This window comes from Coffea arabica, chromosome 2e (genome assembly GCF_036785885.1).
Source record: "Coffea arabica cultivar ET-39 chromosome 2e, Coffea Arabica ET-39 HiFi, whole genome shotgun sequence".
NCBI lineage: Eukaryota > Viridiplantae > Streptophyta > Magnoliopsida > Gentianales > Rubiaceae > Coffea > Coffea arabica.
This window is the reverse complement of record NC_092313.1, coordinates 14697382-14712167: the sequence shown is the minus strand read 5'-3', so window position 1 is coordinate 14712167 and position 14786 is coordinate 14697382. Positions and strand designations below refer to the sequence as shown.

General features: G+C 34.3%; 1 protein-coding gene across 3 annotated transcripts; it reads left to right on the top strand.

The window, feature by feature from the left end:
• The first annotated feature begins 9886 nt into the window (after positions 1-9886).
• Positions 9887-14546, top strand: LOC113731657 (uncharacterized). 3 transcript variants are annotated; one of them, XR_003458574.2, is made up of 7 exons: positions 9887-10777; positions 11551-11763; positions 11861-11956; positions 12685-12830; positions 13523-13742; positions 13948-14024; positions 14095-14314. XR_003458574.2 is itself a non-coding variant. In XM_072079158.1 (7 exons), the coding sequence occupies exons 1-6, from the start codon at positions 10643-10645 to the stop codon at positions 13957-13959; spliced, it is 822 nt and encodes a 273-aa protein (XP_071935259.1). In that variant the 5' UTR covers positions 9887-10642; the 3' UTR covers positions 13960-14004; positions 14095-14314. The 3 variants fall into 3 exon arrangements, 2 of the variants coding, with proteins under 2 accessions (XP_071935259.1, XP_027112837.1); XM_072079158.1 differs by having other exon boundaries at positions 13948-14004; XM_027257036.2 differs by lacking the exon at positions 13948-14024 and having other exon boundaries at positions 9888-10777; positions 14095-14546.
• The last annotated feature ends 240 nt before the right edge of the window (positions 14547-14786 follow it).

Below are 14786 nucleotides of genomic sequence, written 5' to 3'. Positions count from 1 at the left end.
GAAGTGGATGCCGCGGACGGAGTTTGTTTGGATAAGAGTTTATTTGAATGATTTATTTGAGATAATTACTGTAATATTTTTTGTGATGTGATGTATGCGAGATAAAAAGATGATTAGAAAGATGAAAGGGTGGTTGAAATTTATGAAATAAATTATTTTATTTCAAATGGGTATTAATTTTGGGGTTTTGGTGTTGGCCGGTTGGGTGGTTTTGTCGGTGGCGGTGTTCAGGTGGGTTCACCAGAGTCGTCGGAGAGTGGACCAAAAGTATTTTACTTACTAGTGCTAGTAAAAAGAGCTAATGACGGTGTATCGAGATTTTTCACCGGTAAATGCACCGCAGCTGCTCGAAAAAGGCAACGGTGCCGACTTTGTGTTTCTCGTTTCAATGCTTTGTTTGATTTGGATGGACGTTTTCGCCGCGTTAAATGTAAACTGGAATTTGGATGAAACTTGGAAATGCAACAATAATACTTAGTAGAGAGGAAGGAAATGGACTGAGTTAAAAAATATATATAACAGCTTTCTCCATTAACACATTTCTCTAAATCCTAACAGCTTTGTTTGGATTCTAAATTTTTTAGAGTTTTTATAAAAAAAATATAACAATAATGATGTGATGTATGTAAAATAAAAATTTATTAAAATAATTTTAATAAAAACTAACCATCTAAACCAGCAATAAATTTATCGATGCCATACGAATGCATGAATCACTCAAACGCAACATGTTCAAATCATTCAATTTCTCTCTTCAAAAGACTGGGAAATCCAGGTAAAATTTCAAACTCGTCGCGGTCATAATAATTAGATTTTTGCTACCCTCGTGCGCTCGATTGATTATTCAATTCTAAACGATATTCATCTAGAAACTTTCTTAATTCATGCTCTTCAAAATTATTAAGCTTGACAAAGTTCAGCACAAAACGGGTTGTGTTTGTTCCCAACGCCCATACTTTTATTATTTCTACTCAAAAAATGCCAAAAAAAAATAGAGGAGGAGAAGCGTAACATATTTTCCAACCTTTCTCGTGATTGCATGACATATTTTCATTTTTTTTTTAGTTTTACTTAAACAGTATGCCACAAATTCTGTTTGACCATTTGATTTAGGAACATTGGGCTTTCTTGCTGGTAAAAGGTGAACAATGTACAAACTTTTGAAGTGGCATGTTTGAATGCGTGTGAATAAAGCCGGATGGAGGTAGGAGGCACGAAAAGCATTTCATTATATATACTAGTGTATACTCCCAAAGTCCACAGACTTGGCTTGTAATTGTCGCCCTTCAAAATTCGACCATGAATAAAAAATCACGTGTCCGTGTGCGTGTGGAGGTGGTGAAGTGAGGCGTTGTCGGCAATCTGAGGCTGGTCAAATTTGGACGAATCAAACTTATCTAATCACCTTTGCACCAGTCCAACATCAACCCCCGGTGGCCGGTGGGGGCCCCTATTAGTATTAGTATGATTTGGCGTTGTTCTTCTTCTTTTGACTTAAATGCTGGGCCCCTCTGGTTCTGATCTCACCGGTGATTAAACTAGCGGCAGCCACGTGTAAAACTAAACACCCCCTCCTTAAGGCTCAGCCTTCCTGGCCAGCCAGTATCTGTGCATTGCATGCTCTGCCAATCTGCTGCTACAATTTGCAGCAGGGGATAAGATAAGCTTCAGCTTCAAGTTCTGTGCTAAAAGTATGTAATGGGAATCAAGAATTAATTGAAGAAGAAGCACTGCTTCTTTTTTTTGCCAAAATGTATCAGCTAAACAGGCTTGTGATTGCTGACAAAAAGGCAAATTTTGCTGCCTCCCAATATCAGTAGCTTTGACATTTTACTGACTTACTCTTTTAGTTTTGTGGTCCAACTCCGATCAATTATTGTCCACCCAAAAACTTAGCGGTGTTTGGCCTGCAATTTTGTGTAAGAACGTGAAACGCATTTCTCAATCACCACGTTGTTGACTAATCGGCGTAAACGACGAATACCCAAAAGGGCATTTTCTTTCCCTGTCAATTACTCCGTCCATCGGAAAGGGGTGCAAGAATTGCCATTACAATTGTTATAATCGCGTCCAACGCAATTGGTTAATAGAAAGTAAATTGCCGTTTGTAATCGGTGGATAATGACAAAACAACCTTCTTTATAAAAAGTAAATTTAACATTCCGACTCTGAATGATGTAGGTTCTCTAGTAGTAGTAGTCTCCACACTCAGAGCAAACAGTCGTTTTTTTTTTTAAAAAAAAAAAAACAATTTTTATTTAAAAGTGAATTTAACTTTGCGTAAAAATGAAGGAAAAACTCACCTCAACAGGTAGCCCGTGAGAGCTTATCCTCTCTTTATCTTATTGCGCTTTTCAATTGTCAGCGAATCACATCTCATAATTGGAGAGACAATTATAACAAACTCCTAAGACTAACAAGAGATGAGATAGCACAGTGAAAGTGACCTTGAAGGCCTTTTATCCGCTAAAAATGATCGATTAAGAGAGTATGTTGGATCAACAATGATGGAGCTCTCAAGTCGGTTGTTTGCATCAAGTGTCAACTACTAGGTGTTAAAACATACTTATCACTCATTAAACTACTAATCCTCATTAGTATAAAATTTGCATCAAATCCCGCTCAATACCAGAGCCATAGATTCTAGTAATGCTGGAAAAAAGGATTGATCAGGTCAGGAGCCCGTGGAGGCAGGTAGCTTTAACGTTTTCATGGTGGAAAACAGTTGTTGTCCATAAATGCGAGTTGTGTTCATGTAACTAGTTTTGAGCCATCAATGGGTGAGAGCGGCACACAGCCTACAGTTGTGCAGTTCAGGCCCATCAAATTATTTAGCTAGCTAACGTATTAGTGTTTGGATTATGATGAATCTTTACGACGATAATGTGATAAAGATAAACTTCTACAATATGTAGTATGCTGTTTTTTAATATGTAGCATGCTGCATTCAAATCTCAAGCATGACAAATGGAAAAAAAAAAAAAAAAAAGGATGGGTTTGCCTAATAAACTTCAAAAGAGTGTGTTTGGACGGGAGATTATTTGTCCGAATTTATTTGCTTATATCATCATTGCGATTTTCAATATATTTTTTTATTTTTTTAATTATTTATATATATATATATAGTAGTCATTTTGGTGGGGCTGAGAGAGAGAGAGAGGGTGGGGGTGGGAAAGGAGTGTCAAGGAATAAGGACGTGATAATCAACCGTACCAAGACATAACATCTACCAGAATTTTGAGGCAGATTGATGAAGTAATCAAACGACAAGAGTATCCGAATAATAGAGTAAGGGGTCAACACTCCTATCTACAAAATTTGTAGCATGATTTTTGAGAGCTCCTCTTCGATTTGATGCCCATCATTCTCCCTCCCAGACGTCTCTTTTCTTGACAAAATGGCCATATCATGTACATGCCTCTATGTTAAATGCAATTTGGACAGCTACCAATCAGCTGTACAAATAGCTCCTCAAGTTACATGAATCTGCCCACCCGCATTCAAGCCTTTCAATTCCTACTACTACTACTACTACTTAGGGGGCGTTTGGTTCGCACGTCGGAATCGGATTCGGATTCGGAATCGGATATCTTGGGTTTGGAATGAGGTCATTCATTCCAATATATTTGTTTGGTTCAAGTACCTGGAATGTGTATCATTACTATAGTTGATGTTTGGTTCGTCGACTCTTTCGGAATGGAATATAATAAATATATTATAAACCACATCGTAAATGATAATTATTGGCTCTTTGTAAATAAGATATAAGAAATTTTCACTAATTAAATATATTAGTATAAATGTATTAGTAAATATATTAGTATAAATGTATTGGTAAATTTAGATAATAATATTATCATTATAAATTTGTAACTAATTCAATTCAATATCATATATATAATTAAATATAAATATATAATTATATAATTATATAATATATACAAATATTAATTATACTAATATTTTATATAAATATAATATATATTACATATTAAATATAGTTATTATTATATATTATTATATTTAAAATAATAATTATTATAATTATATAACTTATTAATATTACATACATGTATATATTATAATTATATGCACATATAATATACATTTATAAATATACATATATATTATAAATATTATATTATATAACATTAATAAATTTATAATATATATTATATAAGTATAATTATATTTAACTAAATAATTATAATATATAATTATATAATACAATAACATCATTATTGTAAGTTTGTAACTAATTAAATTAAATGTTATATATATAATTAATTATAATTATACAAACGCTATAAAATAAATACATAATTATAATTATATAATATATAAATATTAATTGTACTCATATTTTATATAAGTATAATGCATATTAATATTAGATATAGTAATTATTATATATTATTGTATTTAAGATAATAAATATAAATATAAATATAATTATATAATTTAATGTTATATACATGTGTATATTATAATCATATGCACATATAATATGCATTTATAAATATACATATATATTATAAATATATTATTACATAATATTAATAAATTTATATATATATTATATAAATATAATTATATTTAACTGAATAATTATAATATATATTTATATAATGTACTAATATTATAATTATAATATATTATATATATGTACATAATTATAATTATATAATATATAAATATTAATTGTACTCATATTTTATATAAGTATAATGCATATTAATATTAGATATAGTAATTATTATATATTATTGTATTTAAAATAATAAATATAATTATATAATTTATTAATATTATATACATGTGTATATTATAATCATATGCACATATAATATGCATTTATTAAATATACATATATATATTATAAATATATTATTACATAATATTAATATATTTATATATATATTATATAAATATAATATATATTTATATAATGTACTAATATTATAATTATAATATATTATATATATGTATATATTATAATATATAATATATATAAATATTAATTATATCATTGTATAATTATAATATGTAATTGGATTTGTTTCTTGGAATCAAACTTGGGAATCGGACAAAACCCACCAAAATACTAGGGAATGGAGAAACACCAAATTTTTAGAAATCATTCCAAGATTTCAATTCCCATTCCAGTGAACCAAACACCATTTATGGGGTTCATTCCATTCCCCGAATCCGATACCCTCTTACCAAACGCCCCCTTAGTTTCTTGAGTAAGTTGGGAACGAGGTCCACGAATGTGTGCATTGGTTATTTCTAGGTCTCTTTTTTCTTTTTTTTGCTTTACACGCCAAAGTTTAGTTAGGTCGCTTGATATCCTAAGATGTTACGATTAAATTCCGGCAAAGGCCACTCATTGGGCGTGTAGTCTATCAACTATTTATCGAAATTCAAACGCGAAAATTTCAGTTCATTCACATAGATTTTTTAAATAAATATATGTATATATTTTTCTTATTTTTTTAATTTCATATACATCACTTTACAGGAAGCACTGTAACAAAAAATTTACTTGAAAACTGCAATCCAAGCAAAGCCGATTGGAAAAGAGTTGAACCCTGGCACTAACTAAATCATGAGAAAAATGGTAAGTTTGTTTATGGTAATTCTTGAACACAGGCCGCCCGCAGCCATTAATAATACTACGTACCGCCTTCTGCACAAAAACAAATAAGCAACACGTGTGATAATGACACGTCGGTCAGAAGAATTCCTTCGCGACCTAATTTGACGTTGACGAAACATTACGACATCGTCTACTCATACTCAATGCGACGGCCATATTTTAATAGTATTAATGATTCTCTCGGTCCAATTTCTGACCAGTCCCAACTGTTCCAAAACTCAAAATTAAAAATTTTCTTCTACCGATTTTAAGAAAAGTTGCTGACGTGCAAAAATAAGGTCATGGCCTACACCATGGTCGGGTTATCCGCTTGAAAATTATCCGAATAACTGAGATGAAAAATATTTAACAAGCATCAACTGTATGATTTTTTGTAATATACCCCAAGAGAGAATAATAGGTCACCACCACATTTTACCGCACTGTTCTATCTTTCATTCTCAAGACTCGACTTAACTAGTAAAGACGTTAACCAAATACAAGGGAATTTTTTGGACTGAGAAAAAAAAAAGTTGAATCTCTTCTTCAACTTGCGTGTGTCAATGGAAAAAGAGAGAGAGAGAGAGAGAACAAAGATGATTAGTTTCCTAACTTTCATTTCAAACAGTTTAAGTTTAAAATTCAAATTTTGCTCATATGTCATTCATCTAACATCATTATAGTGTCATGCGTATCAATCATCTTAATGAAAAATTGCAATAATCTTTTTAGAGTTAATCTTATATACATTTACAGTGTATATATTGTTATCATTAGATGCATGGCAACTCATCTGAATTTAAAATTCAAATTTTGCCTATGTGTCATGCATATAACCACGACAGTGTATACATTATCTATCATGATTAGATGCATTATAGTATATGAGTAAAATTTGAATTTTAAATTTATATTTAGACAATTTGTCGTGCATCTAATTAATTTATCTTCCCAAGACAAAATTAATTTATCTTCTTAAGAACTATTATGCTCCATGAGAGAGGGGGGCAATGCAATGTAAGATTACCCCGTGCGTTAAGTCACAAACAGTTTGGTTTTTGGTTGTGCATGCGTCAGTCACAGCTTGGAGTTTCACGGGGAGCGTTATTACGTAGAGGTAAAGTTATGAGCCTATTATTAATAATAAGGACAGATTCGCAGCAAGTTGCAGAATTTTGTTGACTCGATAAAAGACTGGCTCGTGGAGCCAATTAAGAATTAATGCAGGTGAAGAAAATATACTTGTAATGCAGGAAGGCATATCCCTAAGTAACTCCAAGGCCTGAATAGAAGAATCATATGGTTTTTTTTTTTTTTTGGGTATCAAGAAGTTGTACGTACCGACATATAATTGTGCAGACTAATTATTATTGATTAGTATGTCATTGTCAATAGCAGCTATCCACCTAATTGATTTTTTAGGATGCATCCATCCTTCCTTCCATCCATTCCACATAAAATGTATGCATCCATTATCCAACTAAAGTATGCAGTTTAATCGGCGACACGAGTAATTTCGTGAGTACTATGTTAATGCAGGGAGCAGTCAAAGTAAAAGTCTCTCTCACTATGTACAACGAAATGTACCCGACCGCTTTTCCATAATTAATCGAATTGAAAACGTTAATCATGACAATTAACATTATATGGTGCGCCGGTAATAGAATTTGTCATCTCCGACTTTTTCAAATAGTCTTGTATTCAAATGGTTTTTCCGGTTAATGTTTATTGAAGGGAAGAGTAGGAGCGTAGTGGTTAAGTCATAAAACCGTATGTACCAAGCAAATAAGAAGCGCTTGTGATTCTAGTTTCTGGCGGCAGTAATTTTCGGCCCATTGACCATAAAATCATACATCAACAACAACTTCCAGTTCCAAGCAAGTAACGGGCAATTCCGTGCAAGTAGACGAACGAAACCAACACCTCCAATCCAAAGCTCCAGCTGCCTCAAGCAAGTAACTCCATGCGTGCTGTGGGTTGCGATCGGTGATGCTGATATAGTAGTATATGGTCCGGAGTTAGCTTTGGATTGGTCAAAAATTTGAGGCGGCTGGAGCTTTGGATTGGAGGTGTTGGTTTCGTTCGTCAGCTTGCACGGAATTGCCAATGCCTGGCGAGATGACAACTGCGCAGCATTCAAAACATTTGTGCTTTCTTAATCTTAATAATGCCTGGCATACTCATTTATTTGAAGATCCATATACACTACTGTATTTTGGTGAAGAAGACTACTACTATAAGTCTATAACCAAGCTCCTCTTTGTTCAACACTTTGACAGACATGAACGAAAGTGACTGACGACTTATTAGTCTTACTTCTCTTTTTATTCATATTTATAGTTTGTGTGTGTCTGTCTATATATATATATTGGGCTTTAATTAATGGTTATCTGCAACAATCTGTTAAAAAAATACGGCTCAATCGGAACAAAATTCAGAGAAAAATCATCCTTACTGTAATATCAAAGGCACTGTAACAGCCCTGTAAGTTACTGTGCAAATACTGCAAGACTAACGATGGAGCAATTCTTTTCTACCTCAACATCCAAACAAGGATATATATATATATATATATATATATATATATATATATATATATATATTCTTCAACTCTGTGACAAATATAAAAGTTGCACAAAGACTTTAGTGAGTGATGTAAAATTAACCTACATCTCAATTATTGGAAGTCTTCTTGACAATTTATGCAAGTTTTTGGCGGTAGGGAGGCCGGATGGATCAGATTCCACGGGCCGTACAATCACGTAGACCTGACCTGATTTATCATTTTTGTCCCTTTTCTCGGTCTTTCTTTTTTTCACAAATGGAAGTAGTAGTACTAGTACCAGTTAGTGCAAATTTCAAACTCGTGTGATGTAGATTTGTCCAGCTTTCTTTTTTATTTTTTTCCTGTGTTGGTCTTCGGTTGTTGTAATATCACTGTCCACTATTTAATCTCATGAATTGTAGTAGTACTTCTTTTCATTATACAATCCCTTGTCTTTGTCGGGCCGCATTTTTAGAATTAACCGGTCGACAAGACGTGAATGTTTTGCAACTGCATTATTATGCCAAAAACTCTTTCAACTCCTCCTTTCCCTTCCCCCTCCTCCCCTCTCCCCATGCCACCCCCAATTTTCATTTTAGAGTACTGATATTTTTCATTTTTTCTATTCGACTATTTCTTTAATTATTCACTCATTTTTCAATTACTTTTTGAACTTCTTGTTTTGGGTCAAAGATTTTGATAATACTACGTGATGCATTTATGAATGCAAAAAGTTCAAGACAATTGTCTCAAAGCAGAGTTGTTTAGGGAGTCTGACGAAGAAGCATCGCTTTGTTCGGATAGAACATTATTTTAAATAATAATATAATATTTTTTGTGACATGATGCATGTGAAATAAAAAGGTGATGAAGAAAATTTTTTTAAAAAAAAAGGTTACAAAATGTATTTATAATAGAAGCGAAATAATATTTGTAAATAACGACTATTTTAATGATACGAGATTCCTGGGCTGAAATGATTATAATCGTGTGGGCTTTTTATAAGCCCCGTTCCTATTAAGAAATTTGAGTCACGGTTCTGGCTCTAGATGAAGCTGCTGGGCTTTGCCTAAAGTGTTGAGGTAAGAAACGATACACAGCCCGATACGTCTTGAGACCACTTAGGAATCCCTTTATATAATCGTGTAATCGATAAACCAAGGTACAGAGCTCTAAAAATGTATCGAGTCTAATGGTGGACGAGATTAAAACAAAAAATAATCAAATAAATGAAGTGATTAATGGTGGGCTTTTTTATGTCAAACAACTAATGGCGGACTGAATGAAGGTTATAATTCTGATATCTGATCAGTGCTACAGTTTATTTCACTGGATGTATTAGTGAGGAAGCCTTGCTCTTTTAGGGCCCAACTATATCAATCAGCCCAATTTAGTTGGGTCAGCACTCAGCAGTTTGGGTGAATTGAGTTGAGTCGAGATGCGCCGTTCTAGTTCAACTTCAATTAATAAATTTACACTCGAGTTTAAATTTGAATTCAATTTTGTTTTGCAATACTCGAGTTCAATCTCGTGCTCATCGAGTCTAATCGAATTTAATTTGAGCTTAATTAGTCTAATCAAGTTTAACAGATATAAATTTAAATTTAAATAAGCATACAATAGATATTTTATATAAATCAATAAAAAAAATTTAAAAAGTGTGTGCGCGAAATTCTATTGGACTTGATGAGTTCGTGAACTCTTCACATATTAAATTCGAGCTCGCTTTAGCAAGCAGCTCAAGCTATTCAAATTGATCAACGTGGGGTCGAGTTTCAACTTTGATTGAGCAACCTCAATTAAGTTAGCGTAACAATTTGTTCCTTCTATTTTTTCCCCTTTGTGAGTGGCAATTGTTAAATAACGGTAGCCTAATTTTTTTTTTTTTTTTTTTTGCCCTTTTTCGAGGGAACGGTAGCCTAGTTCAAGTGGCAAATATCAAATTGATGTTTTCTTCCATGCTTTAAAGTTCAATCCTTTCTTGTTGAGTTTCCTCAATGGGTTTTTCCTGTTGTTCCACGATTTATCGGGAAAATTCAATCCAAATCCACAAGGCCAAGGCCGAATTTTGTACGACAGAGGAGCTGGGAACTAGGAACGCTAACCCAATCCTCAATTAAGCTGAAATACGCAGGGGCTTACGTTTTATTTGCTGTTTTGTTGTGTCCGATGCCAACTCAGATGGTGAAATAGCCATTTTAGACTGACTTTTTTCAGAGAGAGAGAATTTTCTACCAGGAGATGATGGCCTTTCGTTGGCACCTTCGGAAACACTCCCCTTTTAATTTTTTTTTTTATTCCCGCCCCGGTTTCTTCCCCCTCCCGACTAAACTAAACTAACTGAAGCAGCATACTATAAATTCAATGGACGAATGTTTTTCTGCTTAGAGTTAACAATAAGAAAAGTTGCAATTTTTCTTGACTTGAGCATCAAAAGAAAAGAAAAGGAAGACAAATAAATGGGTTGGAGAGGGATTCTGGGATTTGAGTATGGAATAGTGCAGGCACCATTGGGACCAGATATTTCAGGTCCAGAGCTTGTAGCTGCTGTTGCTAACGCTGGTGGACTTGGTCTCCTTAGAGCCCCTGATTGGGTAAACCCTTTTTCTTCTTCCTTTTTTTTTTTTTTTTTTTTGAATGATCAGTTTCTTGGTTCAGTTTTTTATGTCTTTAAATTTTATGTTGACATTTCTGCAGTGTACCGTTGAGCATTTGGTACCCGGTAGCTTTAGCAATTGCACGTTACTATTTCAAACTCTGGAAAGGACTACTTTCGTTTACTTTTTCTTTTATTTGCTTTTGATTTTCCTGTGATTTGCATTGCTTTCCTTACCTCCAAAAAGTTGCATTAGTGACTAGTTTTGTATTAGTCTATGGTTTTGAGCTTTAAAGTGTCTCCTAGAGTCAAATTTGATGCTAGTCTTCTCCCCCTTGAGCTCACAACTAATATGCCAGTAATTGCAATTTTGTTCCTTTTTCCAAAAATAAACTTGCATTGGCTTCAGGTTATGGCTTTCTCATCCTGATAGGATAATAAGGGTTACTGGTGCTACATTGAATGTTAGCACAAAATAAAAACTGGTAATTGTACTAATCATTGAGGCTTATGTTCATGATCCACGTTTACCCTTGTCGAATTAGTTACTACTAAGTTGTTGAAATGCCATGATGTGATTTCGTAGTCTTAATTCAACTCATTGAATAATATGGTGATTGTGAGAGGGTCTCAAGGAGTCAGATAAGAGAATGCTCCAACTTATCACTAACTGTAAGGAAGACGTGCATGCAGACTCCCGTTAAATGTTCTTTTTTCTTTTTATTTTTCGTAGGGTAATATGTAATATTTCTAAACGCGCTTGCATAACAGGAGGCACCGGATTACCTAAAAGAGCTAATAAGGAAGACCAGAACCCTGACTGACAAACCTTTTGGGGTTGGTGTTGTTCTGGCTTTTCCGCACAAGGAAAACATAAGGGCTATACTGGATGAAAAGGTAGCGGTCTTGCAGCTTTCCTGGGGTGAGTGCACAAGTGATATAGTGCTTGAGGCTCACAAAGTCGGGGTCAAGGTTGTACCACAGGTTAGTCTTGTGAGCTGATTTTGCTGTTTGAGATAAATGTCCTTTTTTGTGCTTGCAATTCCTTAATAACAGTTGAGATTGCACTAATATCATAAAGGTGGGGAGCTTTGAAGAAGCAAAGAAAGCTGCTGATGTGGGTGTGGATGCAATAATTGTCCAAGGACGGGAAGCTGGTGGACATGTTATTGGACAGGTATAGTTGTTAGTGTACTCATCAGATATATATTACTTCAGTTCAATGTAAAAATGGAGTGGTATCTTATTGAATTTGCTTCATTTTCACAAAACATTGCTTTGCTATTGCATACAAGTGCCCATAAATTTTTACATATTGTTATACTATACACCGTTGTTATGTTAAGATTGTGTTATGAATGGTTTTGTAAGTTGTTTTATGTTTCATATTGTGTTTGTATTATAACAGTATGCTTCCCTTGAAATGAAATTAACTTGACTAGAATGATATAACTTAATTTGTTCCTTCTCTGAATCTGCATTTGGGTATAAGTAATGGGTGTACCTAGATATAGGAAAAGGTTATACTCTTGTACAGGGTACTACAATTGTAGACCAACATTTAAAATTCGATAGGGAATCTGTAAACTATGTGTTCTGCAGTTTGCTAGTTGCCTAAACATTTCAGGCTTCCAAAACCTTCCATTTTTTAAGAGCATCTTTACATTGCAAGTGACTGACTTGTATAACTTGTAATTTAATTTTTGAGGGCATTTCTTGAGACACTTCATTTATACTTTGAAATTGAAGTTCCAAGGTATAGTTGAATCCTAGCTCCACATCTGTGAAATATTTATGCCATGGTTTTTAAGGCATCTGTTAGTTAAACATCCTCTGACCATGAGCAGTTTCTCTCTCCGTATTCTCTCAGAGTTCTGAAATTGACCCGCATTGGAAAATTTGCAGGGTGCCTTAATTTCTTTGTTGCCAAGGGTAGTTGAGCTTGTTCAGGGTCGTGATATACCAGTTATTGCTGCCGGTGGAATAGTGGATGAACGTGGTTATGTAGCTTCCCTGGCCCTTGGAGCTAGGGGGATTGCAATGGGCACTAGGTATGTGACTTCTTTGGTTGTTAGTTTTCTTTATACCCGCTTTTATTTGATGAAAGCACAGTATCTGGTTAATCTTCGGACGGAGTAACAGGGATTCAGTCTGCTTTTATAAAAGTTTCCACTGTATAATCTCTGTTCTTGGTGCAATCGCTAGAAACCATTGCATTCTGCAATGAACATTCTAATCATTGGCAAAGTTCTTACCATTCAATGCTTATCCACTTTTTCTGAACAACTTTTGGATTTTGTGTCCTACAAACTCTCGATTAGCTTGATATTCTCTGGTTAGAGGTTTTGGAATCAAAAAAACGAGAAGTAAACTGTACTGTTATATATACATTTTATGTTATCAAACTAAAATGTCTGTTGTGGAATTGGAGCTATTTGGTCAATTATTTTGTACCATGATTGTACCTGGATTTAGTGGCATCTAACATCAATATGTTTCACAAGTGGGTACCAACCAAATGCTACACAAGTAAAGATATGAGCCAGAGTATATGTCAGCCAGCTAGAAATATATGGTTCAAACATATTTATGCCTAAGTAATTCACCAATATGTGTCCAATTTCTTTGATATTTGATAAGATTGGTCTTGCATTGCCATTTTCCTAATTCCATTAGACCATCTTTGATAGTGCATCATAACGATGCTTGGTGTACTGAACGGTGGCTAACTCATTTTTCCTAGATTTCTTGCTACGGATGAAAGCTATGCTCACCCAGCATATAAGCAGAAGTTGATCAAATTTGATGAAACAGAGTACACAGATATATTTGGCCGTGCAAGGTGGCCTGGAGCGCCTCAACGTGTTCTGAGGACTCCATTCTTAGTGGAATGGAGAACTCTTCCCAGTGATGAGAATGAGACTAATCAACCTACCATTGGTCATTCCACCATACATGGAATGGTAAATACTTTTCACTACTTGCCTTTCTTAATCATTTGGATGTTCCTCCTTGAAGTTTTCCTCTAATGTGTTGTAACTGTGATTGAAATTAGGAGATAATCTTGCTGAGGAGCTCATTTATTCAGTCACAGATGCAGTCATATAACTAACGAATTATCTTATTTGTATCAATAACTCTTCTTTTTTTTTTTTTTTCTGTGAACAGTTAATTGAGTGATGTAGGTTTGTCTTATCAGACAACCAAATGATGCTGACTATGCACGTGTATTATTGCTTCATTAGGTAGAGTGCTTGAGGTTGTGGTTGGGCTAAATTAAATTTGCCTGACACAGTTAAATTTGTGGTTGTGCAGGAAAAAGAGATTCGTCGATTCGCTGGCACAGTTCCAAACCTGACAACAAGTGGTGATGTTGAAAGCATGGCCATGTATGCGGGTGAGGGAATTGGCCTAATTAAAGATATCTTACCAGCTGGGGAAGTCATTAGGAGGATTGTTGAAGGGGCTAAGCATCTGATCAATCAACAATTTGCCTGTGACATGCAGGCTTAGGCATCAGTTGAATCGATACAAATAGTTAATGGTTGTAGTAGTATACAAGATTGCAAGTTTTTGGGAAGCCATCCGCAACCCAACCTCCGTCACCCCGTCTTACCCCGGAATGCCGGAGAAATAAATCACTGTGAGAAGGAAAGAGAAATTATGTGCGTTTAACCAGTCAAGTTACTATGTGCTGTATTGTAGGAAAGAACAAAATATTGTATCATCTTCTTTAATAGGCAAGAAATATTTTTATCTTGTGTTTACCTCCTTGGTAAGCATGTGCTTCAGGGTTTACGATTTCAGATGTGCAACGCAGTTGATCTCAGTACAAGCCCATCCTGGTCGAGTAAGCACTCTACAACTTAATAATATTTGTTCCAATGCTCATTCTACAAGAGTATATGGTAGAAATGTGGTGGTAGCAGCGTGACAGTCAATTGATAAAATAAGATTCAATCAAATTTTGAAGGAGAACATTTGCCAATCTCGTGTACGTCGGTCTT

Coding starts and splice junctions, on each gene's coding strand:
- LOC113731657 (XM_027257036.2), top strand. CDS start 10,643: ATGGGTTGGAGAGGGATTCTGGGATTTGAGTATGGAATAGTGCAGGCA. Junction 10,778..11,550: donor TCCTTAGAGCCCCTGATTGG/GTAAACCCTTTT, acceptor CTTGCATAACAG/GAGGCACCGGATTACCTAAA. Junction 11,957..12,684: donor GTGGACATGTTATTGGACAG/GTATAGTTGTTA, acceptor GAAAATTTGCAG/GGTGCCTTAATTTCTTTGTT.